This window comes from Drosophila guanche, unplaced genomic scaffold, assembly GCF_900245975.1.
Source record: "Drosophila guanche unplaced genomic scaffold, DGUA_6, whole genome shotgun sequence".
NCBI lineage: Eukaryota > Metazoa > Arthropoda > Insecta > Diptera > Drosophilidae > Drosophila > Drosophila guanche.
Window position 1 is genome coordinate 2,666,417 of NW_022995750.1, and position 26,469 is coordinate 2,692,885.

The 26,469-nt window shown below is 43.5% G+C and overlaps 3 protein-coding genes across 6 annotated transcripts; 1 reads left to right on the plus strand and 2 right to left on the minus strand.

Moving 5' to 3' along the window:
- Nucleotides 1-37: 37 nt before the first annotated feature.
- LOC117586610 (abasic site processing protein HMCES) lies at nt 38-1,548 on the plus strand. Its single transcript, XM_034276799.1, has 3 exons — nt 38-303; nt 356-1,001; nt 1,056-1,548. Exons 1-3 carry the CDS (start codon nt 284-286, stop codon nt 1,464-1,466), a joined length of 1,077 nt encoding a protein of 358 aa, XP_034132690.1. The 5' UTR covers nt 38-283; the 3' UTR covers nt 1,467-1,548.
- Nucleotides 1,549-2,021: 473 nt separating this feature from the next.
- LOC117586605 (aryl hydrocarbon receptor nuclear translocator homolog) lies at nt 2,022-4,879 on the minus strand. 3 transcript variants are annotated; one of them, XM_034276788.1, is made up of 3 exons: nt 4,720-4,879; nt 3,526-4,591; nt 2,022-3,495 (listed from the first exon to the last, which is right to left on the minus strand). In XM_034276788.1, exons 2-3 carry the CDS (start codon nt 4,494-4,496, stop codon nt 2,550-2,552), a joined length of 1,917 nt encoding a protein of 638 aa, XP_034132679.1. In that variant the 5' UTR covers nt 4,497-4,591; nt 4,720-4,879; the 3' UTR covers nt 2,022-2,549. The 3 variants fall into 3 exon arrangements, with proteins under 3 accessions (XP_034132679.1, XP_034132680.1, XP_034132678.1); XM_034276789.1 differs by having other exon boundaries at nt 2,022-3,393; nt 3,424-4,591; XM_034276787.1 differs by having other exon boundaries at nt 2,022-4,591; nt 4,720-4,878.
- Nucleotides 4,880-5,326: 447 nt separating this feature from the next.
- Nucleotides 5,327-26,449, minus strand: LOC117586591 (protein neuralized). Of its 2 annotated transcripts, none has more exons than XM_034276768.1 (3): nt 26,149-26,449; nt 7,494-9,280; nt 5,327-7,413 (listed from the first exon to the last, which is right to left on the minus strand). In XM_034276768.1, exons 1-3 carry the CDS (start codon nt 26,171-26,173, stop codon nt 7,165-7,167), a joined length of 2,061 nt encoding a protein of 686 aa, XP_034132659.1. In that variant the 5' UTR covers nt 26,174-26,449; the 3' UTR covers nt 5,327-7,164. The 2 variants fall into 2 exon arrangements, with proteins under 2 accessions (XP_034132659.1, XP_034132658.1); XM_034276767.1 differs by lacking the exon at nt 26,149-26,449 and adding an exon at nt 19,876-20,440.
- Nucleotides 26,450-26,469: the final 20 nt, after the last annotated feature.

Below are 26,469 nucleotides of genomic sequence, written 5' to 3' on the forward strand. Positions count from 1 at the left end.
CTTTGGGACGTAGATGCCCAGGCCAAGAAACAGTTACACGTCGCACCTTGAAGATTGAATACCCTAATTTACAATTCTTTGAATGTGAATTAAATTTTCATACGCATTTAACATAATATATCCGTTCATCTAATAGTGCCACTGTTCTTTCTATATAGGTGCTCCATTTGGCTGTGTGTTATTTTGGTGTTTTGTTGACGAGCTCAACGCGGGTTGGGCTGCCAGATCGCTGTACTCGATATGCCTGATATTTATCGGTGTCGAATAAATAACAATAATCCAGATGTGCGGAAGAACATGCTTGTAAGTTTGCAAACTAAACAAATTGTCGACTATTTGCTAATGCCCTCGAAAGAACCCTTGATCCAGACCAGGTACTGTGTGCCTGCAAATATCAAAACAGCAGCGTTGAAAAGGAAACGCCAGAATGGCGCGCGGAATTCAATTTGGGTCGACGCTACGAGGCATCCTACAACATAGCCCCCACGGACATAACGCCTGTTGTAGTGTCTGCTGCCCACTTCTCGGACCAAGAGGATCAGAAATGCGCTCGCACTGTGATGCCCATGATGTGGGGCATGATCCCATTCTGGCACAAGGGCGACTACCGCAAGCACGGCCTCACCACCAACAACTGTCGGCTGGAGCATCTGATGGACTCAAAACTCTATCGCGGACCCTTTAAGCGGGGCCAACGGTGTGTGGTGCTATGCGAGGGTTTCTACGAATGGCAGACGGCAGGTCCTGCCAAGAAACCATCTGAGCGGGAAGCCTACCTCATCTTTGTTCCCCAAGAGAGCGATGTGAAGATCTACGACAAGACCACTTGGACGCCATCCAACGTTAAGCTCCTGCGGATGGCTGGACTCTTTGATGTGTGGGAGGATGAGTGTGGCGACAAGATGTACAGCTACAGTATTATTACCTTCCAATCTAGTAAAATAATGGACTGGATGCACTACCGAATGCCAGCCATACTAGAAACCGAACAGCAAATGAACGTGAGTCGCAGAAATGATTTCTTGTGAATGCAATTAATGTTGTGGTACCTATAGGACTGGCTGGACTTTAAGCGTGTCAGCGATTCGGAGGCCTTGGCTACTTTGCGGCCAGCCAAGTCCCTTGAATGGCATCGGGTCACAAAGCTGGTGAACAACTCTCGCAACAAGAGTGAGGAATGCAACAAACCCATCGAGCTGGCCGCAAAGCCCGCCAAGCCACCCATGAACAAGACCATGATGGCCTGGCTAAATGTTCGCAAAAAGAGGGAGGCAGAAATCAAGGCCGAGCAGAGCGAACCCAGTGATGAGGAGGACAAAGTTGGTGCAATGAAGCGCAAAACTTCGCCAGATGCCTCGCCTGTTGGCAGTCCTTCCAAGCGTCCGCGATTCAGGGATTTCAAAAAGGAAGCCCAAAAACGTAGCTGTGCCATCAGCGAAAGCGAAGTAAAGTCTGCTGAGCGATAAACTTGATGTTTTTTTATTTTTAGTAGTACATTAAGTTTATTCTTTATTAAAAACCGAAATATTTGTTCTCAATACCCAAAAACTTTAAGCATAATCGTTGATTTTGTGGCTTAATTACAAAAAGGAGATGATGACTTAGCGACTAAAAGATTTATTTAAAATTTGCTTCTTGAATGCTTAATTAACTAATTTGTCATAATTAAATGGGGGCTGGTGTGTGTATATTCGCCTTGTCGCTGACAATGTAGTTTGTGTCACCAGTGTATGTACTAGGTGCACTTTAATTTTGAGCGCCACTGTATTGAGCTTGAAAGTTCTGACGTTTTTGTTGTCGCTGCAATAAAATGCATTTAAAAACCGAAAGAAAACCTGCACATGAAGCGAGTTTGTTTATAGATGAATCAATGCATGTGTGTGTGATATACTTTTGTTGTTGCATTCGCAGAAAGCGAGCGTAATTAATGGGAGAATTTTGGATTGGGGTCAATGTTGGTGCTCGAGGGCAGGTATGGAGCAGGAGGAGGCCAATACTTTTCTGGCGGGGGTTATTTGTGGGTATTTGCTTAAAATTAACAATTTGTGTATATTAGACTACCATTTGTATATGTATTAAATGTATTAGTTGCTTATGAACTTGAAATTTGGAGCACTTAATGAGAAAAGAAAATAAGAGAGAATTCAACTCCCAAGCCAAAGGCTCTTAAAAGAATTCCATTTGTTACAGAAATCGCTTAGAATTCATAGGCTCTGAATACACATTATCGCTGTTGCGTCTGTACACACTTTAAATGTACATAAATACCTTTAACTGTTGCGAATTAGCGGATTTAAAGTAGCGGAGGGGCCGACAAAAATAAAGATACGAATTCTTACGAATATCGGAATTGTTGCGTACGTGCCACATTGTTATGTACTTAAATTGCTATTTACGAGAGATTACCATGTGAGTGTCTGCGTTTTGGCTGAAATATTTCAACAATTTTCCAATAGATTGCACTTGAGAAATGGTCAAGAGAGACGGGGGACGATAGAGTGTTCTGTGATTGAATTGGATTTGATTGGACTTTGTTTGTGGGGGGGTGATTACTCAAACGGCGTGCTAAACATATTTATGTTCAAATCCTCGAATGTTGTGGGTGCACTGTGATCGAGCATCTGCAGCATATCGGAGAACTCCTGACCCTGCGGCTGGCCAGCACCGGCTGGTCCTCCGGGATGTGCATGCGGATGATGCGGATGTGCCGTCGGATGGGGAGGATGCGGATGTCCTCCTGCATTCTGCCAGTCCCACATGCCCGGCGCATTCGGTGGCGGCGGTGGTTGTGCTGCCTGATATGGTCCCTGCGGCTGCGGTTGCTGTTGTCGATTGCCATTGCCAGCGCTTAGCTGCGTGTACGTCGGCCCACTCGGTGACCGTGCCGGACTGGTCTGCTGATACGCATAGCCTTCGGTGACGGGCTGTTGTTGTTGCTGCTGCTGTTGCTGCGGCCGCAGTGCGCCCCACGCATTGGGCGCCACGGGCGTAGGAGATGTGCCCGACTTGGGAATCTTGGCCAGTGGCGAGGGTCCACCGCCACCTGCGCTGTACGGCGAATGCGTTGTGTCGTAGGCATAGCCCACCGGCGTGTTTTGAGCCGATCCCGGACGCTGCTGTTGCTGCTGCTGTGGCGTGGGCGCCTGCATTGTGAGCATGTGGGTCTGGTACATGCCATCATTGGTGGCACTGCCCGCGGGAGTGAGCTCCCTGCGTGTGTAATCCACGCCAGGTGCCTGCACATAGACATGCTCCTGCTGCTGCTGCTGTTGCTGTTGTTGCTGCTGCTCAGGTGTATGGGCCGCAGCGGCGTCAATGGGTGCACCGTGCATGGTCTTCCCGGAGCTATTCGTGCACACAATGTACTCCACCTCATCGGTATAGGGATTGAGGAAGGCATACGCCTGGGTGCGCAGCCAAACGTATTCGGAATTCTTGGCCCGTGCCCTGTAGAGCAGCGAGAACATCTGTCCCTTCTGCTTGAGCACCTGGTCGAAGCTCTCCTTCATGTGACTCTGATCTTCGGGGTGAAAGAAGTCGTAGCAAATCTTGCCGAGCAGCTCCGTCGGGGTGTAGCCCAAAATGTTGAGCACTCGCTGATCGACAAACGTGAATTTCCCGTCCATGGCATGGCGTGTGATGAATTCACTCTGATTGTTAGAGCCGCTCATGTCGTTCGCTGCCGTGGAGGTGACCTGCAGCCTACCGATGGCCACCAGGCAGCAGTGGGACGTCATGTCGTCCACATCCCGCTCCATGTGCATATTGGGGAACATATCCGTGGGCGGCCAATTCTTGATATAGCCCGTGCAATGGACCACAGCAAAGTTGGTGCCATCGCGCGACGGTCCTAGCGAGTTGCGCTGCTTCAGTCGATTCAGATGTCCCGAGACCATAGAGTCCGAGTTGACATTACCCACGCGCATGCGGCAAATGAAACCGCGACGGGCGCCCATGCTCAACCGCATCGAAGACTGATGTCCCTCCTTTTTCACTGTGCCCGATTTGAGATCCAGGATGCGTCCAGCATTTTGCGATTCCTGGGTGGACAACTGCTCGCGGATCTTCTCACGATCATCGGGATGTATGTGCTCGTACAGACTGGTGCCGTACCAGTCGCTCTGGGTGTAATTCAGCACGGGCGTCACCGAGTCGGAGACGTAGATCACGCGACCCGAATCACACGATACCACAAAGAGGAACCCGTCGGCCGCCTCCAGGATGAGATGCTTTAGTTCCTGGTCGGTGAGAAAGGAGGGTTTGTAGGTGCCATCACTGCTGGTGTTGCCAGTGCCCCGCAGTGCCTTCATGTGCGCCACGGCCATGCGGAGTATGGTCAATTTATCGGGTTTTCTGGCCAGGGCACTGCATGTGGGCACCATGTCCGAGAGCTCTGTTATGTAGGCCGTCATTTTATTGCGTCTCCGCCTCTCGATCTCGCAGTGGTTCTCGCGACTGGCGAAGCGCTCCTTGTCCTGTATGTTCGCCTCGTCCATGATTGGAATACGTAATTAGGTAAACGTTTCTTCTACTCTCTCGGCGCTTCTTTTTCTGCTGCTTCTGCTTTAATTGTATTTGGGTCGCTTATGCTCTGGAAAATGGTTGGTAGAGCCAAATGGCGGGGGTGGGGTTAGTATTTTGTCTACGTTGTGTGTATGTGTTTACTAGCTAAATGTACGCGAAAGCACTTTTCCATTCATCATTCACAACTCAACTCACATTTTATATAAGAGGGGTAATTCTAAACACATTTAAGCACCTTTATTTAATTGTTTTATGCGCGTTTTAAGCGTTTAAATCAAGTTTTTTTTCCACGATAAAATCTCTGTTTACTGCGTGTCAGTGTGACCACTCCGATTAAAAATACCGTCGAACTCTGATAGATATACCAAAATACCCAGTGGGTATGGGTTATTTGGTATTTGTTGTCCATGATCACAAATCATGTTCCTCGATTTTGATATTCTGTTCAATAATAGTAGCAAGTGAGGGCTCTCGGCACAAAGCATATAGTTTTGTTCGATGGATTAAACCATTATCTTCATAATAGCTTATTTAAAGAACTCTTTTTAATTATTTTTTTTATAAAATAAGATTTGAACATATAATACCACTCTGTGAAATTTGTACATGGTAACTACACATTTGCTTCATGGCAACTACACATTCATGTAATTCAACTTCTGACGCGAGCCTTATCAAAATAATCGTTTTTCCGTCATTCAAACTAATCATTTGTATTGAAAGTCTGAACATGTGCCTGAAAAGTAGCAACATCTTCTTTATCTCTTACCCATTTTCCACCCAATATAAAGAACCGCATAACTTTCTGATATTGTTGTCAGTATTTAATGGTATTACAGCATTGCGTTGTCTTACATATATCAAATATAATTTCATAAATACATTTAATTGTTTACTCATAACTAGGCATTTGTATCCGTAATAGTACGAACTAGTTGTTATTAAAAAAATTAAAAATTAATTATAAATAGTGGCAATAACAAATGTCTCCATTGCATGTCTCTCGCCAATCTAAGCCAATCCCTTTCTCAACCCTCTCCGTTTGCATACTTATAACAAAAATAGTAAGCTTGCGCTTCAGCTCGCATTCGATTTTCTTTGTTTCCTTCGCTTCTTAGATGATCTTTTACTTTAATACAATCTTAGGTAAAGTTTGTTTTGCTCTGTGTCTTCTGCATGTGGGTGCTTAGTATTTGTTTTAAATAATTATTGGCAATTCTCTAACTGCATGATTCTGTTCTTTTAGATGGGCATCCAGTGTTCAATACATATTTCCTTACAAGCTGTTGCTGTACAACATACAAGTCTTTTGTTCGTTTAAAATATATCATCTTTTTGTCATTAAAATATGTGCACTACTTAAATGTTAATTCATTAAAATGCGGCATTTCCATTCAAATTGCTTAGCGTGTGTGCTCAATATACGATTTATCTTCATATTTTTCTTGTCTTTTTTTTTAGTTTTGTTTTGGTTGAAGTCCTATTTTTGTTAGATTAAACTTCAGCATAATTCGTTGACTAGAAATTAACTTAAAATCTCACTTAAAACTAAACTATAAACTAGATTTAACACGCATCTTGCATTTGCAGTTTACTTTCTGTCTTTCTGTTTTATTTTGGTTTTCGTGCATATATTTAAGTATTTTTCTCTGATCAATCAATCCTTTTTGTGCTGGCAGAATATATTATTTATAGATTTTTCTCCGTTTCCTTTTGTCCGGAAAGTAGTCATTGGGTTTAATTACCATCAATTCAATCAATTTTGTTTTAGTTGCTGCAAGCTTAAACATAACTTTTCATTCAAAATCCTTTAACAATTTTTATAATTTAGTTTCTTTGCAATTTCAAAACATTTTTTTAGCACCAAAATGATTGAAAAAATATAATTTTGTTTTTGTTTTTTTGAATAGAAATTTCCATGTAAAGAAAAACTAAGTAAAATTGCAACAACTTTTGTCCTTCAATTATTTTGCACAAAACAATAAAAAAATGTTAATACAAAAACGGATCGGTTCTGAGCTATCTCATTCAATCCAACCATACAATACTTTGGTTTTTGTGTGTAGCATACAACACGTAAAATAGATCATATCATGTACTATATATCGCTCAAACAACGACTTGCGATTCTCTGGGGGGGTCTACAAAAAATTGAAATAAACGTAAAAATCTCGATTGAACAATACAATAATATTCTCAAGGGGGCTCCGGCTCTTGGGCGCCTACTCTTATACTCATAAAATCACAACAAAATTAAATATATATAATAAGCATATAAGAAGCATGCAGACATTACTCTTGCCATCTCTTTAGTTAGTTCTTTCTGTAATCTTTAGTTTCTGCAAAAATATCAATTATTCGTTAATACTAGAGTCTTGCAATCCATTCCATACTGTGCTCCTTTATATCCTTATATAATTGCTCTTCCTTCCGCTAATTTTCTTCCTCTATATAATTGCTCTCGTTTTGCGCTCTTTTTTCTACGAAATGCAACAACTTTTGTGTGTAGTTTTTATAGTATTTTTTTTTTTTTGTAGATTTGATTGCGAGTTAAGAAGATTTCTTTTCTGTTTAGGAAACTGAAACGATTCCCGCTTCGCTGAGGGGTTGCTCCAACGCGGAATCCTTTAGTGGCGGCTCCTACGTCGTATAGGTCCTAATGACGTCACGTATCACTGCTCGACAGAGCGGACACTGGCCGCCGCCCACTCCGCGCCACTGCTCGATGGCACAGTCGTAGCACATGCACATGTGTCCGCACATATAGAGCACAGAGTCAATGGGATTCTCATAGCAAATCGTGCACTCGGCACTCGAGTCCGTGCTATGTTGGTCGCTCAGACTATCCTTCCATTTGTTGGCAGCATTATTTGTGCTATTAGCAACGGGCTACAAGGAAATAAAATGAGAAGAAAAGGAACTTTAGTATACTTCTGGATGAGATCTCTCGCTCTCTGTTTGGTATTCACCTCAATGTATTGACTGCTGGCGGTGCTAATGAGCGTGCCACTGCTGCAGGCTCCGGCCAGTATCCCACTGGATGTGACTGTGGTTGTCGTTGGTCTTGCATTCACCTGCTGGCCATTCAAATCATGGGAGCTGCTGGCTGGTGGAAGGTTTACGACCAGCACAGTGCCACCGCCATTCGGTTGGATCTGCAAGATGTCGCCATTGGAGGGCATGCTGATCATGCGACTACCATTCGCTGCTCCTCCAGCGGTGGAGGCCAGCGTGCTCGTGCTCTGTGCCACACTCAACTGTGAGTTATGCTGCAGCATCTTGGTGGCTGCACCCAGCAGCTGTCCCGCATTCAAGCTGTTCATGGACTCAGTCATGGGCAGCATCCGGGAGGTAGAAGCGTTTGAGGTGCTGCAGGCGCTGGCATTCACCTGCGGCTGTGAGGGATATGCCACCATGTTCGGCAACTGTTGGCGGAACATTCTCAGCGATTGCGTCGAACCATAGACATCGAGGAAGGCCCACAGCTGCAGGGATTGATCCACATGCATCACCACAACGGCTGGGCCATTGTTCTTGCTGATCGACACCTCACCATTGGGGGCCACAAAGAAGGCAATCTCATCGCCACGCTGTGGGGCTGCCGCTATGTCTTTGGACACCACCCAATACTCGGGACGATCTAGCAGGAAATCGGAATCATTTGGCAGATCATTGGGTTGCAGGACGGCAGGATTGCACGAGGTAAGACCCAGCGCCAGAGCACCCACATACATCTGTTCGGTTTTGAGGACCTGCACAATCAGCTTCTCCCCAATGCGTATGGGGCGTGCCGTGAACACATATCCCTGACAAAAGTCCGACTCTGTGCGAGAGGCAATGAAGCGATCATGGGAGAGACGCACATTCCTGCCCTTGGTGATGTGAAAGGGCACGGGTATGAGGCGTCCATTGGCATTGTATCGTAGCGGTGGCAGACCATTCGCCAAATCATGCGCGATGGCCGCCTGCTCCACACTGGTTGTGGCATTTCCAGTCAAATGCAATGACTGCAACGATGGCATTACATGCCGCTCCAGATCGTGCTCGATCACGCCACCATTTCCGGGCAGCGAACGACGCGATTGCTGGTGCGGATGATGGGGATTTAGGGCGGATTGTGGTGTCATCTGCTGCTGCTGTTGCTGCTGCATTTGTTGCACCTGCTGCTGCATCACTGGCTGCAGCGGCAGGGACTGGGTTATCTGTTGGTGCTGCTGCTGCTGCTGCTGCTGGTACATGTAGATCCGTGAGTCCAGGAATTCAATTCCCGTGCAATTGCCATAAATATCAATCACAGTCCACAGCAGACTCCGCGTATCAATGCCGGACAGGATCACGCCCTTCTCCTCATTATTTATGCCATAGATGACATCCCCAGCGTTATTCACATAATAATACAAAATATTATCCTTCTCGCAGTACTGTTCGTGCAGGGCCTTGGCCCAGAAGCCAGGACGATTCGTCAGATCCGGACAGGCATACTTGGGCAAGGTGCCCTCCAGCGACACAGGATCATTGCTGGTGAAACCAAAGCGTATTCCTCCATTCCAGTTGTTCGATATCTCCGCAAACTTCACACAGATCCTCTCATTGATGCGCACGGGGCGCGCGGAGAAGGTGATGGCCCGACAGAAGCTCTCGTAGCGCCGTGCGAGTGTACCATCGCGTGAGATCCTGATGTTATCTCCATGCACGCTGTGGAACTGCAGGGGCGGCAGGTTATTGGGTCCAGGGCAGGATGAGGGCGAACGGCGAACTGTAAGAAAATAAAGAAGGAATATTTCATAAAGTTAGAAAAGGTTTAAGAGGCAGGATTCTTAAGGATAAGTCTTGATATTTTATGTTTTAGGTAGGAAAATCTAGGATTCTAGAGCTCTGCAGTCGTTGGCCCAATTTCAGCTGTCTAAAGTCACTTTTTATTGTATCTATGGCTGGAACAGATTCCATCTTCTACAGCTAGAGTTTATCCCTTAGATACTGCTCCCACAGCTACATTTATCCCTCAGTTACATTTTCTGCCCCATTCTGTCTCAGTTTTGAATCTTTTCTTTTATGAGACAAGAGCCCTGTCCTGTCCCACGTATTGAATTACGCTTTTCTTTGCCGTAGAGTTTTTCACATGCTTCCATGCTGCAGGTAGCTCATAAGAATAGATGCCACAGATAGCAGCAAACGCCATGTGCTAGATATCGAATTACAGAGTCTGGATTACTCGTTGAGGAGTCAATAAACCCCCGAAGCCTAGGCTCTGTTATCCCTGATATTAACGGATGTGGCACGTGACTCTGATGACGATTATTGATCCCCAGTTTGGTGGGTGACATGATGGGAGCAGCGATAGATTTGTTGCCTCCACTGGATCAACAGGCGGAAGCGACTTCAACACAGACAGAACATCTGGATTATAGACCATGGTCATGGATTTTGTAAGTGTTTCTTGGAAAACTGCCTTCAAAAAGTGTGAAATGTTTATTTTTCCTTTGAAATTCTAGGCAAGAACGTGACTGTTAGGAAATGCCTCCAAAACTGCAATTGTAGCTTAAGTAATTTGGGAATAATTTACAATTTTTTTGACAATTTCCTCCACAGCTGAATTTAAGCTTAAATTTTGACTTAAATATCTCAAAGAATTCAAAGGTTTTCGGTGCTTTTCAATGACAACCTGTGGAGCCAGTGAATCCATACAAAAAACCCAACGATTTCTTAATTCTGATCCTACAGCAATTGGCATTAATTAATGACGAGACACAGCACCTTGCAACCTTGCACCAGCTGCTGCTGGCGGCTGGCGGCTGGCGACAACAATTACCACCAGCAGACGACTTCTGAAGGATGCAAAACACTTGCAGAAGGATCTATAAGCAATCCACTGACTCAAAGCAGAAAGCTGGGGCTGGATATGTGGCCGAGGGGGAAGCTATAACCAATCCATATGGCAATATAAATAATTACGTAAAAAAAAAGGAGGACATGGGACAGAGGACAGGTTATTCTGGCAGACATCAGACGAAAGCGACTGCGCGGCATGCCGCCAACAGTTGCGCAGAGAAAAAAACACAAACACAAAACACAGCAAAAAATAAGAGAAAATAAAAAGACGAAGGACCTGCACAACAGCAGGGACGGACGTGCAACAAAAGGAGGCAGATGTAGACGAAAGACGAAGACGCAGACGCAGACGAGAGGCATGAAAGATGAAGATGATTACCATGTTGAATGTTGATATGCGGCGCGTGGCAGCAGCAGCAGGAGATCCAGAGCCAGGACCAATGTGTTTGCTTTAAGCGGCGGCATGTGGCAGCTGCCACACGAAGAAAACGGAGAATCCGGAGGCGGGGGCAAGGAGCTACAGTAGGAGGCGGGGGGTTAAGGTCAGAAGCAGCTGTACATCGGGGGAAACAGGTAAAACTACCCTCGATGGCAGCACAGCAGACAGAGTGTTCCAGTGTTCCCTTTTTTTGTCCACCGAATGGAGGGTTGGTTGCCTTTTCCCTCAGTCGCTGATCACTGTTCTAGGGGTTGCTCTCCCCAGACACTGCAGCTGTTCAAATTTCGTCAAAAATAAACCAACTACAGAAAACTAAGATACACAGATACATCGAATGCAAAAGATTGTCCCGCTCTCGCTCTCCCGCTTGAGGGTTGAAATTTAATCCCCCGAGTCCCAAAAAATTATTCTGCAGGAGGCGCAGGAGCAATGACTTGCAACAGCAGCAGCAGCAGCGGCAGTAGAAATCTGTACAGAGAAATCCCCTTCTCGGCAGCGTTTAAGTGCTTCTCCACTTCCGCACAGGAAGAAACAGGAAGTCTCAGTGCCTCTCCCTCGCCCTTTCCTCGGCAGAAGAAGGAAATCACAAAAATCACACAGAAAGTGGAAAGGGAGCAGCAGCAGCAATCTCTAAGGTTCTCTGTGCTTCCGGTTGTGGCCAGAGCGGGCAAAGGGGGGAACCAGATCCATTCAGAGCGATCGATAGTTGCAGAGCTCCACTTCGGAACAAGAGAGAATCTCCTCTCACTCCAGAGAGGAATAACGAGAGAGATACGGAAAAGTGTCCACTCTTCAGGGAGTAGTGGATACCCGATCCAGAAGCCTGCTCTCAGAAACTGGAGTCTCTTTTCCTCTGTTTCTTTGCTAGAATGTGCAACCATCGAATGCCTGGGCCACATCAATATTTATGAACTGACCGACGGAACGGCGGCGGCGACGCTGCATTTCAGGAAGTAGGAAATCACGTATATTCCATGGTGCAGACGTGTATTGGAGCTATTAGCGGCTACTGGCTCTGTTGTTGCAGGATGTGGCGACGCCTACTTTTTGCTGCTGCGAGCTTCATGCCCCAGACACAGACACTCGACTGACAGACAGACAGACAGACAGTTTGTCCAGTCAATGGAATTTTACAAACAAAACACAGAAGCTATGCCATGAATGAAAGACGGCGTCTCTGTTTTTCCTTGTTTTTCCTTGTTTTTCCCCTGAATTTACAATCCACACAACGGTTTTACGACGCGTCGATACTTTCAATTAGCCATTGAATGCACCCCCCCTACCCCTTCACAACCCCAACACCATCACCATTCCCTACATCTCTTCAACGAGTCACAATTAATTAACAGAAGTTGCGTTGGAATTGTCTCTAGGCTTTAACGATCCACACAATGTATGAGGGTTTTCCCTCCAAATAAATGAGGCTTTTCCTCATGATTTAATGAAACTAATTTGATCTAAAGTTTAAGTCGCATATGATCGATCTTCTCTTCCCTCTCTTGACGATCTACGAATTCTGATGTTTTCATTATTGTAAAATTATTGTAAATCTTCTATAGATCTCCTCTTCCGATTCTCTCCCGTCTGTGCAGATCTCCCACTTCTTCTGATGATCTCTTCTACCTTTAATGTAGATCTCCACACACAAATTTGCAGCGTAATTGAAGTCCCAAACCATCTGCAGATGAGAAAAGTTCAAGCTATTGGCGAAGCCCAGCGCTCGGATCGGTTCGAAGTGCAACGGAGAGGCACAGTGGCACGAAGGCAGAAGGCAAATTTTCGTCGTTTTGGGGAAAAAGGAAAAACCTGATTTACCGTTTGGCAGGCAGATCGTCCCGTTCCGTCCCAAGTCCGAGGCCCAAGCCAAACGAAAAAATTTCCCACGCTGTGAAAACACAGAAACAATTCCCACGACTCCAAATTTGTATATATAGAAGAGAAGAGACATATCGAAGAAAACCTGTAACAAGCCGCAAAATAATTGCAACCAGAGACGAAGAGCTAGAGACAGAGAGAAGAGGGGAGACACAGAGAGAGAGAGAGAGAGAGAGAGAGAGAGAGAGATCTTCTCTTAGAGAAGCTGCTGCTGCTGCTGCAGCCGCTCACAGCAACGAGAAGAGAGCGGGAAAATCATGTGAAAATCATGCAGGTGTCATAAAAACAAAAAAAAAGATTCACAGAAAAACAGAAACACAACTCCAGAGAGTGAGTGAGGCAACCAATCATTTGAATCGTTAGATGAAATCATTTTAACAAGCCAAAGATGAAGATCACAAGGGAATCAGCGCATTGAACGACTCATTAGATTTCAATTGGCACTCAATCCAAGGAAAATGCAATGAAAATTCGTTGAAAATTGAGTTACATTAACTGTGGGGAGATATATCATTAAATGGACAGACACACGATCATGATAATGTCTCTGTGAATGGAGTTGGCTCTCCGCTTGAAGAGGAGCTGCTTCAGGAGATTTATGCGATGGATGGATGGGAATGGGAGAGCTTAAGCGATGGCTGGTAGCTTATTGCTGTTGGAATTTAACGATTTGTGTTAACAAATCACTCAAGTATGTATGTAATTACTAGAGCAATCTCTATAGGCATCGTTTATTTTTTAATGGAGAAAACAATGTGTCCAAAGCAGGTGAAAGCAGGAGCCTGACGAGTGTCCTACTTTAACGAGAGATCGCTGTAGAATAAGTAGAAGAATTAAAGCCATCAAAGTATCAGCATTAATCAGCAGTAATTAAGAGCATAATGAAGAGAGTGATTCGCAGGCAGAGAGATTCCAAACTCCAAGCAACAAGTGATGGACCATCTCTCTCTCTCTCTCTCTCTGTCTGCCCACTCGCACTGCTTTAGAGTTCATAGGTCACGTGCCGCCGTGTGCTTCTCCTTCGTAATGATATGCCCACGTGCATGAGTCATGAGGCAAGGGTGGGGACAACGTGTGCGGACAATTAACACAACGTTTGACAGGGCGAAGGCCGAACGCCGTTTAATTGCACCGGAAATGCCCCATAAACAGGCAGGGGGGAAAACCTCTACAGAGCGGTGGTTTTTCTCTTTTCTTTCTTTCGGATCATTTACAAATTGTATCAATTGGTCAACCATTTGGCATAAATTACACGACAAATACTACGAATACATTGGAGAGTCGGAGCAGTGGATCGATTGAGTGGGTGAATGAATATTGAGGCAAGCTTTTGGCCTACGTTTGGGTTACGACTACACTGCGGGGCTCGTCAATGGATCAATGGATAAAAAACACAGCCCACATGCCACACGATAAATAGTCTCATATCGAATCGGATACACACTCCTCCCCGTTAAAGGTGCATTCAAGATTTTAGTTTGAAATTAGTTGGTGCCCAACACACGCCTAACATTCATTATGTGTGGGTTGTCATTTGTTAGTCGTTTGGATTAGAAAACAGAAGAGACAGGCAACAGCCGATGAATGTTGTGGGCAGCAGTCGCCCCCCTAGCTGACGCTGAAGCGTTGCTTGATTTGTCGTCTTTGTAAAACAATTCTCACAGCAATAAAAATAATGCTAAATTCTTTGCTTAAATTAACTGCAAATGAAGCTGTAGCTGAAGCTGCAGCTCAAGCTAATGAATGTTAATTAATAACTCACAAAAATAAAAGCGGAGATGAAAGTATTGCAGTATTTGTGTGTAAAATATGAAAGAAATGCTGTAAATGTTGATATTTTGATCAAAAACACGTCCATCCAACACTTGACCAAATATCGGAACCATATCTTAAAACGTACTCTTTCCCTTGTATAGAGTACTCCCCCTAGTCGTTTATTTGCCAATCTTTCCTCTTGAATGCAAAAAACAAACCACTTCCGCTCATGCCTCAATCGGTGGTCAGTGCAGCGGAAACCGCACTCATCGCATCGCATCGCATCGTATCGCACGAGAGAAACTGCTGTCTCTGAGGAGAGTGTTTTCCCCCCAACAACAGACCCGGTTTCATGCCGCTGCTCTCTCTCTCTCTCTCTCTCTCTGTCGATGTCTGTAATTCTAGTAGCTTTTTTTCCACTAAAGAAAATGGGAAATGGGCTGCAAAAATATAATAAAAATAATTGCACAACAGAAACACAGCAGCAACAACAGAAATGTGGTGACAATGCGATGGAAGCCAGAGGTCAAACGACGAGTACGAGTATGGATGGTCGTGTGTCTGGACAGCTCTGCCCCTTCTGCGCCGTTGAGGCTTGGGGCTTGAAGCTCTTCCTCTAAGTACAATGCACTTTTGAGGCGATTAAGCGAAATCTGATACCGCAGATTGAAGATGGGACAGACAGCAGACACACAGAGAGAGAAATCAATGCGGGAAAAAGTGAGTTCAAGGGGTTTGCACCTTTCTACACAGAAGCTCCTCAAGAGAAGCCCCCTTTTCCACAATTTCCCTCTGTTTTGGGGGGTTCAATGACACCTTTTGTCCCTCTGGTGTTTTCCGCGTGAAACACCATACATTTTCCGCCTTTTCCACAGACTTTTTCAAACGATGAGCAGTTCCCCCTTCTAAATATAATTAGCTAAAGGGAAAGAGAGCATGGCGTGGCCTGGCTATGGGTAAAAACGCTGTAAAAAAGTGCTATAGATAGCGTGAGGGATAGAAGATGGAAGGAACAGAGCATAGAGCGAGCTGCGGGGGTGGTTGACAGAGAGCTCCAATCAAATTTCCATGTTGTTTTATTTTTACAAGACAACAAACAACACCAGGAATGGGAGCACCTCTCTCTATATATATGATATGCTCAGGCTGTTGCGCCTCCATTTGTGCGCTGAAGCATGCCCCACGGCCTCACAGGCCCCACAGCTACTCCAACCAAGAAGAACCGAAGCGTATAGCGACTATAAAAACACGATCTAAATATATATACACCAGGCATACTCGTAGAAGGAAGCATAAGATTCTTCAACACATCATAATATGAACCAAAATAGTGAGCTCCAAGAGTTTTCGAAGAGATATGATGTGGGGAACCTGCTAAGGAATGGGAAATACAAGTGAATTTGAAGAAAATTCAACTATAAATCTTAGAAAATTAAAGTTCCTTTCGTTAAATCCCTATATAAATAATTCCCTGTTACAATTTAACATTTCCCTGCTGCATATTCGTACTGTCGTCAAAGGACCCTTTAAGGAAGTATTCCAAAGTGTTATTAGCGAGTATAAACTGCAAATCGAACTTACAGTGAAATTTCCCTGCTTTTAACCACATTTTCGTACAGTTTTCAGTATATACCATGTATTTTTATATGAATAAATGGAAAGGAATGATATATAATACTCCTCCATGTACACATGTATGTGTATGCTAGCTTCTTGCTCTTAGATAAGCTTGGACGACTCTTCCGCCTTTGTTTTGTTGCGTTGCGTTTATCGAAGCGTTGCAATAACTACATACTACTTCAAAGGGTAGAATAGTAGGGTAGATAATATATCATATAGTGTAAGGCCTCCTCTGACGATACGTCTCTTGCATTTCCACTTCTTTCCGCACTTGACTGCACAACGACTGCGCCTCCGTCTCTTCTCTTGGCAGTTGTGTTGTATTTTTTCTGTAATTAAATCGCTCAAGCGTTGAAGGGGGGCATCATCTAACGAATAATGAAGTTGACTGTGTGTAAGGGGAATGTTTATGAAGAGAGGCTTCCAAATCATTATAATGTGATTATTACATATTGCAATGGATACAAGAGTGCTTCAAGTGTTACTTCTGTTTTCAAGCATTTGTTTCTTCACAATTATCTGTTGAACATCGCCCCAACTTGTGTTTATTAACATTTTAAAATACTTAACATATTTAAGCCATTTGGAACAGCTGCAAAAATCTGAAATCTAGTTCTAGTTCTTCCCTGAAACGACATTAAAGTTTTCTTTAATGAATAGCCGAAAAATAGCCACAAAAAACCCGATTTGACCAAGTTTCTCGATGGACAGCTGCTGCTTTTGGTTGTACATTGGAAATACGATAGATTAAAGACCCGTAGGTGGTGTTCCGATGGCAGTGATTTATGCATATCGTAGCCCGATCGCCCGCCTCTGCCTCTGCCTCCCGTCGCACGCCCTCCTAGTGGCCCGTAGATAATTGACCCAGAGATTCCTTTTTTCTTGGATATACTACGATACGATACGATAGGTATTTTTCCTCACTCCCCCTCTTCTGCGTGTCTCCAGTTGCGTGAGTTAATTGCAGCTGCCTCATGCTTCGTTTTACCTGTTGTTGCTACTACCTGAGTGAGTTTTTGGCTGGCCTTTTGTCTTGTTGCGCCGCCTGTTGCAACACCCTGTGCTTCCCTCAGGGGGCAGCCATACCATGTTTTAATTTTTGGTATCTAATTTATCTATGGAGTGCGTTATCTCCTGCGAGAGATACAGATACAACAGTGTTAACAATTTCTGTACTAGAAATATATGTAGAATGTACTCTGCAAGGCATGAGGCATGGGCTGCCAACTTTTAGTTCATTAACTGATAAAAATTAAAAACAATTTGGGTCGAGAGAAAAGATAAAAATGAACATTTTATGTGGAAGAGGTATATAGATCGAAGGAAGATACATTTATAGATTCATAGATTCGAAATATGTTTAATTATTCTTTAATTAAGCACTCTCTGAAACTAAGAAATCAAATTCCCTGAACCCAAAAAATCCCCCCATTTACCATTATTTATAGCTGTTCCTTAATCAATTTTCAATCACACTATTATACTATACATATAAGTTTAAAGATAAGCCAAATGAATCATTCCTAAATCTGGATCTCCTTTCTTTGAAAATGTAAATATAAATCGATTCTTTTGTAGTTTTAGGGAGACTTTCAAATCAAATTTCATAGCGCAGAAAATCGCATTATTTCCACAAGTCCCCATAGAAATCTAGCCACACTTTATCCGTTCCAACAATATCAACTATTATTTGCACTGACCGTTATCAGAGAACAGAAGCGGAGTGAGTGAATAGAATTGGCACAACCACAGGCAAACCCCCTATCAGCAGCTAATGTCACAATTATGAGAGAGGGTGGGGTAAAGGGGGTGTATACACAGATGTGTGAGTGCAGTGTGCGAAATGCCCAAGAGATGGACAATGACACATCGCATGAAATGAGCTCATAGACATATCAGCAAAACTAAAGAAGAGAAGAGAAGAATTTAAACACAAGAAGGGGACAAAAGAGAGATAGAACGGCGAGAGCAAGGAAGAAGCGTGGGAGAACAGAAATCGCAACAGATGTTTAACGGCTCCCTCTTCCCTTTTCCTGTCTTGGGGGTGTGTGTGTCAGTCTGTCATATGTTTGCACTGTCAAAATAACAATCGAAGGTCGCTTCGCTTTTGTAAAACAAGCAAAACGAACAAACCAAGCAGAGCAGTTAGCGAAGCCAACACTCTCTCGTAAGAGGCGAGACTCTAAAAAAGTAAACCGTGAGAAGCAGCAGCTACGACGCTACGTTCGATCCTAAGTAAAAGCCAAAGCAAAGATAAACTTTTTAGCCTAAGCAAAAGCCGAAGCCAAGCGGGCCAACAAATAACGAAAATGTAATAGAAAGAAAATACAGGTAAAAATGCAGGTAACAAACAAGAGAGAAAAAAAGTAAAAACCAGCTGATTCCAGACACCAACAACAACAAAGTAATTTCATTGATTACCGATACGCAACGCACGTTCAAAATGGAATGGAAGACATAAACCATTCCATACCCATCCCTTCAGATCCCATACCATCCAGCGACGCTGAAACTTCGACTTCAAAGCTTTGGCCAGGTAACACACCACACCTCTTCCTGCCGCTTCCCCCCCACAACGCAGGCTTCTTCTTTATAGATCGTTTGTCGGATACCCTTTAACAGGGGATTATACATATGCATGCACTTGGTTCAACGAGAAATTTGTTAAGCAGAGAAGCAGATTAGGGCATCCGAAGCTCGGCTTTCCTATTTCTTCCTTCTTTTGTTTTGTGTGTGCCTCTCGTCTTCTACCTCTTTTTCTTTGCTCTTTACTTTGTGCCGACGGCGGCAACGGCGCTTCGCGTACAACGATTTACCCCCCCCCCCCCTACAGTTACCAACAAAAAAAGATTACAACAACAAATGCTGAATGGGGAATATGGGGGCTCGGGCTCTGGCTCCGACTTCGGCTCGAACCACAAGAAGAGGTCTTTACCTATGCGTCATTGGGGGCTTTGGCTTTGGTTTTTCTGGTTTAGCTTTTAAGACCAGAGAATCGAGAGTACTCAGAGAGGACCGGGAATGCAATAGAGAGAGAGAGAGAGAGAGAGAGAGTGTGGCCGTTGAGGTTTTTTTATACTTTCAGCTGCTGCTTGCAATCAAAACAACAACATAAATGTTCCCCGAATTGTTCCCACATGAAGATAATCGTTATGATAAACAATAATCGTACTTTGTTCCTTTGCCTTTCGTTCCTTCTCTTGGGAAAATTGCTCTTTTTCTGGTTCTACTTTTCCTTCAGATTCTTTTCGCTTCTGATTCCTCATGCAATTTGCGGTTAAGTTTTTGAAATTTTGTTCTTGAAACAGTGCATTTCTTCGAATAAACTGACATTTCCGGCTAAAATCACTTTCGGCTTAAGGTTAGGTTCTTTAGAAGAAACCTTGAAAAATAAAAACCACAAACTAAGGTTATTCAAGTGCTAATGCTCTCTTGAGCCATTCAGAACACAAAAACTACATTTTTAGTAAAATCTTTGCGTGCTTTTTGGCTTGATTTTAACCACTTGAGAGGGAACAATTTGCTTTTGTTTTGGGGCAAACAGAATTCTCCGGTTGTTTGTTTGTTTGACTTTGAAGAAACGGTGGAGAAAAATGCTAATGTATGCAGAAAGCACTACGCGATTGCTTTGATTTACTTATTTATCTTTGCCGCATTAATTAACAAACGTTTCAGTTCGGTTCAGAGATCCGGCTAATATTATGTGGGAAAAAAATCTCATTCGAAAATGAATTCTGTATGGGTATGCCATTCGTGTCTGGTTTTTCGCACGCTATAATTACTTTTTCCCAGGGAAAAATGATAGCTTTAATTTAAAAGGTGTAATTACTAACCGAGTCCGAAGCGCTTCTTGATCTTTTTGAGCAAGTGCATCTTCTTTTTGCTGGACAGCTTGTCTTTGGTGCTCATCAGCAGCTCATTCGATTCCATGGCCAGGACATGGGCTGCCTGCTGGGCGGGCGTTCCATTATGCTGGTGATTCTGTTGATTGTGTTGCTGATGATGATGGTGGCTACTCAGGTGCGGATGGTTCAGGTGGGGATGGCTGCCCTGGGTCATATAGTTGGCTGGTATATCCGAAAGACCCATCTTAGGTATTATTGCTATTTGGTTTTCTTTCTCGCAAAAACTATCAGAATGTGGCGTTTGGAAAACGCAAAAACCTAACAGAAAACTGCTCTAAAGCTGCTTGCAAACTTTATTTGGCATTAAATTGAATGGAAATTGTTCTCTTCGATTCTAATAAAACATTTTGGATTTTTGTTTGGGCTTTCGTTGGAGGCGCAAAAAACGACCAAAGTACACAAAACAACGGACACACGAACAAGCAGCAACACGAACCCGAACGAGAAACGACACAGAGGAAGCGAACCGATTGCTTCGACGTTCAAATTTTAACTGTTCTTTGGTGTTTGGTTTTCTTTGGTGCACACGCTAAAGCTGCTGCCTCGCTGGAAAACGTCACAGCTGAGAGACGTGAGACGGATAGGCACCCCGCAAGGCACAGGCGAGGGCATGTCATGCAGAAGGTGAGGCATGTGCGCTCTGCCGGGTGCATTATATTTGTGTTTTGTATGTTTTTATTGAATCGAGTTAACAAATTATTAAATAAAATCTAAAATCTCTGCAGTTTAAAAGACTTTTTGAAATATTTAATTGGATTAATAGCATATTTTTTACTTATGCAGTCGGCATGGAGGCTGCTTTGTCGAACCTCACCCTCTTTTGCAATATACCTTTCCAAGAGGCTACGCAAACACAGAGTAAATTTGGGTTCTCTCTTGCAGCTGTTTCTTATTTACTATGGTTTCTGCTCGCTGTCTATGCCTGCCATTCGCGTTTATCGTCGCTGAGCCTCCCTTATTATTCCCCTTTGTGGCACAGCGGCTTGGCTTGGCTCTTGGCTCTCCTTTTCTGCTCTCGCCTTCTCCTTTGCTCCTTCCTCTACCTTTCAGCACACCTTGATCAGCGATTCCTTTTATGCCCATTCTTGCTTCTAGGCCAAGTCGCCTGCCGCCTGCATATTGCTTTTGACCAGAATGCTCTGCTCTCTGCTCTACCCCTGTGATCCCTACTAACTGTTGTTTTGCCTTCTGTCTGTCTGTCTGTCTCTCTGTGTTTCGCAGCAGTTCAAGCCAAGGTTCAAAGCAATTCTCTCTCTTCTGTTTTTGGGAAAGGTTATAAGGTCCATCATTCCATTTGACGGTGGCCAGATACCTACATATGTACATATGTATTTATGTATGTACATAAGTATATCGAGTGTAACTGGGGGAAAACTACGCAAATTGCCCCCTTAATGATTTTGATCGTGAACTTTGTTAGGGAATTTCTCACTTGGGGAAATATTTTAGCGATACTTAAGGCAAGGAAGGGGGAGGGAGAATATCGCCTACAATGTAATCAAATGTATACTTGGAGGGATCGGAGTTTATATCAATTAATCAAATCAAGAAAGACAATTCCCTTTCTATGATAGTCCCATAGCATCCTGCAATGATCTCCATTAAAGACACCACAAGACTTATCAAGAAGCCCCAATCCAAGACCTTGAACTTAAATTATTTGGAAATTCTTAGCTTCAAATTCAATTACATTTGTTTCCTTCGATTATGATCGGGGGACACATGCGATGCTATTCGCATGCAATGGCATTTCTTTAGGCTTTATGTGGCTCTGCGGTTAGCAGCTTGTGCTGCAACTGCTGTCTGCTGTCTTCACTCTTGATTATCCTTTATAGATGGATGCCACGCTGCTCTGAAGGATAATAATTGCTCAGACAGTGCTCTTTGACCATCATCATCAGCAGCAATGCTATCTATCCAAGGAGCCTTGGACAGCAAGAGCACCAGCAGCAGCAGCAGCAGCAGCAGCAGCAGCAGCAGCAGCAGGATAGAAGCAGACTTGACAGCAGATGCAATTTTCAAGATCGGAAGGGATCAAGATCGGAACCACCAGAAGAGGAAGAAGCACAAGGAGGAAGGGGAACAAGAAAGCATTTAAATTTTGATATTAAAGTGGAAATGCATATTCAGCATCCTGGCAGCAGGCGTGCGTCCTGGAAATACAGCTGCTTCTGCTGCTGCTGCTGTTCCTGCTGTCCCCTGATATCCCCTGTGTGTCTGATGTGTGCAAAAAAAGGACCAATATATTGGCGAAACAGGAACCAGCGGCAATCAGCAAGGAGCCAAGCGCATGGATCAACCCCAAAAATTGTCAAAGAACATGGCAGAAAAGGTGTCCATCTGTGGTTGCAGTTTTCGAGCACAGCAAAAAGGACCTGAAAAAAGGGTTTGCATTTAGCATTCTCATTCGTTGCCGCTGTCCTGTATCGATCGCTCTTTGTGTTCTGTCTGTTTGCCGATTTCCAGGTGTAAAAATTCCTAGATACAGAAAGGATTTTCGGAAATAGTAGAAACAAGAAAATTAAAGACAGAGCCACGTGCCTCCGTGAAGGACAGACGTGAGCCAGTTGCCAGCCAGCGAGTCGATAGATAATGCTATTGCTCCTTGCTGCCCCCGACTCCTGTTCGAACTCCATTTATAAATACTCGGCACCGCGTATTTCTGCTGTTTATTTATTCATATTTTGTCAGCAGCAGGCAGGCACACAGACCCCCTCTTAAAGGCAGATGGTTCTTCCTGATGGGGGGTGGGGGAGATACTACACTATACACAAGATACAATACGACTATCTCCTGCTCGATTTCTGTCTCTGCTGTTTATTTGCCTTTCGCTTAAAAATTGTTCTTGTTTAAATTTAGATTTTTGGCACAAGGGAGGCCGAGCCGGAGGGCTCCCCAAGAAGCATTCTGCAGAACTTTGCAGTCTTTGGTCTCCCACGAACATCTGCCAACAGCAAAAATATCTTCGTATCTTCTCGTTGTACATTGTACATACATCCATATGTCTCTGTCTTCGCTTAAAACCCGCATGTATCTTTTTGCCTTTGGCCTGACAATTGTCTACTTTTTGGGCCATTGTCTTGGTAGATGTCACAGCCACAGAACCGATTTACCTTTGCAGACAGTTCCTTAACCTTCCTCTATCTACTCTCCGTTGGTGTCCTTTCTGCTAAATAGAAAACCCTGTCCCTATTGCATTCTTGCCTGTGGATAATGGTGTCTTAAGCAAGCGTTTAATGAAAATGCCAAAGGATAATTTTGCACGGCAACGGTCTAAACTTGTGGGAACTATTACAAGAAATACGAATATGTACCTATGATTGATCTCTGGAAAAAGGCAGGATTAAATGATACTAAAGTTATACAACAAAAATGTAGAGAACACGTCTGATTATTGGATCAATTCTCAACCAAAGTTTCACCCACGGTCCCAGACTGGACAGTAAATCTTTTTTATCGTTAGATATTTCCCAGATATTTCCATTCCGTCACATTTATAAGATAACACAACACACACCCTCTCCATTTATTTGATGGTTTCTTTTCTAATAAAACCTTAAAGATAAACACGAAAAAAACAGAGTTACACAAAAGATATTTTGATTGAATTTGCCTACACACATATCACATCATATCATATCCATGGTAAAGGGGCGCTCTTATCATTATCGCCTCCCTTCTACACCCTTTATGATCATACTGTAAGCAAATGTTTGGGGTACGCCTTCACCTTGGGGCACGACGACAGCTCAAAAGTGTCTCTGATAAACCACACGTCTGGGCAGTAGATAAAAAGGGAAATGTATAGAAATAATGAAACGTTTTCTAATCATCGGAATATCATCTAAATTAAATGGAGAATGCAATCTTAACATTGCGAAAAACTACGGACTTCAAATATAGAATCCAATAATAGAGGAAAGAGTTTCAAGTGTTTCTAGATATAGAGATAGGTTTAAGGGAAATGATGAGGCCTATGAGGAAGTAGATCGGTAATTGTTCAAATTAAAATGCCGAAAAGTATGGAAAGAGAGTATGAGACACTGCTGGGGCAGATGTCAGGCAGAACCTGGACCTTGGACAGCTGAGAATTTCTTCGATGCACCGATAACTGATCAATATCCAACACATACACCAAAATTATGTACAAACTGTAGCAAATGCAGCAAATGTTTAATTAGAAAACGACATATGCAAACGCCAGCGAGAAACGAAGAAAGGGAAAGGACGAAGAACAGAGCCCAAGGAGCAGCTTACTTGTGTGCGTCGAGTATAAATAAAACTCGAACTAATCCCAACAGGACAGGGACAGGACACAAAGGGGAATTGAAGAGAACCGAATTGCGCAAGCACTTGAGAAACGAAAAGAGAATGGAGGAGACGGACCATATGCAATATGTATTCGTTTTTCTCTACTACCAGGTACTTGTTGAAAAATTGGGGCATATTGTATGTAATGGTAGCCGAATCTCTAATTCCATATGTTATCTACGCATAGAAACACATAGAAACTTAGTGTTTAATCTAAAAAACGGATTATATCCTTAAACTTAAGGTTTCTTTGGTAAAGAAAGCCAAAGATAATAGATATAGCCACCAATTTCCATAGAGATCGAGCAAAGATCTGTACCAATCTATAAGCTAAAATAGATACAGTATCCTTTGGTCGATACAGCGCTCCCTATGATCGCTTCTTCTCCTCCAATTTTTGGGATACCTGCCGAGACGGCAGCAGTTGGTTCTACTCTGCATTCTTCTCGGTTTTTGTCTGGATCGAAGATCTAACAAAAAGGGAATTCATTTGAGGGGTGCATTTGACAGCAGCAGAGAAGGCTGCTTTCCTTTACTTCTACTTCCCATCATATCCGTATCCGGAACCGCCATCATCCCTTCGCAGCGTCCTTATGCGCATACGCTAATCAAATATCATCGAGAGAGAAATACCCGCCAAAAATCAACATATGCGGTCGAGGATATTGCGCAGGATCGTTGGATCGAAGGGAAACGGCATTCCGTTAGGAAAACCATATTTGATTGTACTAGTTGTGTTGTGTGTTGGCCAAATGTTTGCCTCTTTTCATCGGGGGTTTCAGCTTACACAGTTTTTCCAAAGCAGTTTTTTCCCGCCTGGAAAACTGGAAAAACTCCCTCATATTTCGCAGATAGAAACAGGACATTTGGCAAGTCATAGAGAGAGGACCTCGCCCACAGCATGTGTCTTTGTGTGTTCATGGTCAAAAGGAGAGTTCGAGTTCCAGTTATCATCCTACCTGAGCCCCGAGCGCCTGCCTATTGGCGTTGCTTGCTTCATTGTTCTGATCCTTCCTCGTCCTTTCCTTGGGCCATAAACTCCTATAATTTATTGTCTACAGCTGCATAGAGAATATCTTCGGGAATAATTGAAACTGATTTTTGATGGAAGAAATAGTCTATGGAGTCGTGATGATGATGTGGTAAGAAGAGCAGGTATCCTATCCGATCCATTCAATGCACCTGTAATAATGCACCCCTAGTTTGAGAATCCTTTCTATAGCCCGGTGAGAGAGTCCCTTCAATTCTATTCCTTTTTTTGATTTTTCCCACTTCAAATCTGTGATTTTTTGGGGGTATCTAAGCCGCTTAAGGCTGCTGCTATTATGTTCCAAGTGTATATTCTGATAAATTGGGGAGTAGTTTCAAAGTTGAACACCATATTTAGCTAAGAGAAACCCTTCGAAATCCTTACTTGACTTGGTCCTCTATAAGTAGCTTAATTTATAAATTATCGTACTTTAAGACATCCCCCAAAATGCATTTAAAACTACTTATAGCTTAAGGAGCCCGTTAATATTTTAAAACATCGTGTGGTTGAAGTGAAATTCTTAGGGGACCTTAGAAAAAGAGCTTTATCTTTTTTTTTAAAATGTGTCTATAAATTTATGGGCTAAAAGTATTTAACAATGGTAATAATACAACGATTTTGACTTTCGAACCATAAATTAAAGCCCGGCTTGAGAAAATATCATATCCGTACTCGTGGCAAAACTATCGTCACAGCCACACACCGGCAAAGTGTCATCCGCAAGGGCGAAACAGCTGTTCACCTGCCATGTGTCTGCCTGTGTGTGTGAGGTGGTGTTGGGAATTGAATGGGAAGGTCACAAACCTTATTGGAATGTCCCCAAAGTCTTTAATTTCATGATTTGGGTTGATTGGACTCACCTATTTTACTAGCCGACTGACCCATTGCTTACTATGATCACACAACTTTTGTATATTTTCGATTTTATGTCCAAAAAGGCACAAAATGACAATAAAAACAACAGCAACGACACATTTACAACTTCTTTGGCATCGAATTTTCAGGTGGCCGTGAGCCCTTGCATCTTTCCAACACGCACTTTTTTAAATCGATCACTAGAGCAGGGGGAGGAGCACATTATACGAACTATTAAGATTAGTTTTAAAACATTTTAAAGCCTTAATTGGAGTTTGGAGGGACCTGCCGGTGTTTGTAGTGTGACCGCGGACTTATCGATAAAA

Coding starts and splice junctions, on each gene's coding strand:
- LOC117586591 (XM_034276767.1), bottom strand. CDS start 20,131: ATGGGTCTTTCGGATATACCAGCCAACTATATGACCCAGGGCAGCCAT. Junction 9,281..19,875: donor CAAGAAGCGCTTCGGACTCG/GTTAGTAATTAC, acceptor ATTTTCTTACAG/TTCGCCGTTCGCCCTCATCC. Junction 7,414..7,493: donor CCAGCAGTCAATACATTGAG/GTGAATACCAAA, acceptor ATTTCCTTGTAG/CCCGTTGCTAATAGCACAAA.
- LOC117586610 (XM_034276799.1), top strand. CDS start 284: ATGTGCGGAAGAACATGCTT. Junction 304..355: donor ATGTGCGGAAGAACATGCTT/GTAAGTTTGCAA, acceptor TGCCCTCGAAAG/AACCCTTGATCCAGACCAGG. Junction 1,002..1,055: donor AAACCGAACAGCAAATGAAC/GTGAGTCGCAGA, acceptor TGGTACCTATAG/GACTGGCTGGACTTTAAGCG.
- LOC117586605 (XM_034276787.1), bottom strand. CDS start 4,496: ATGGACGAGGCGAACATACAGGACAAGGAGCGCTTCGCCAGTCGCGAG.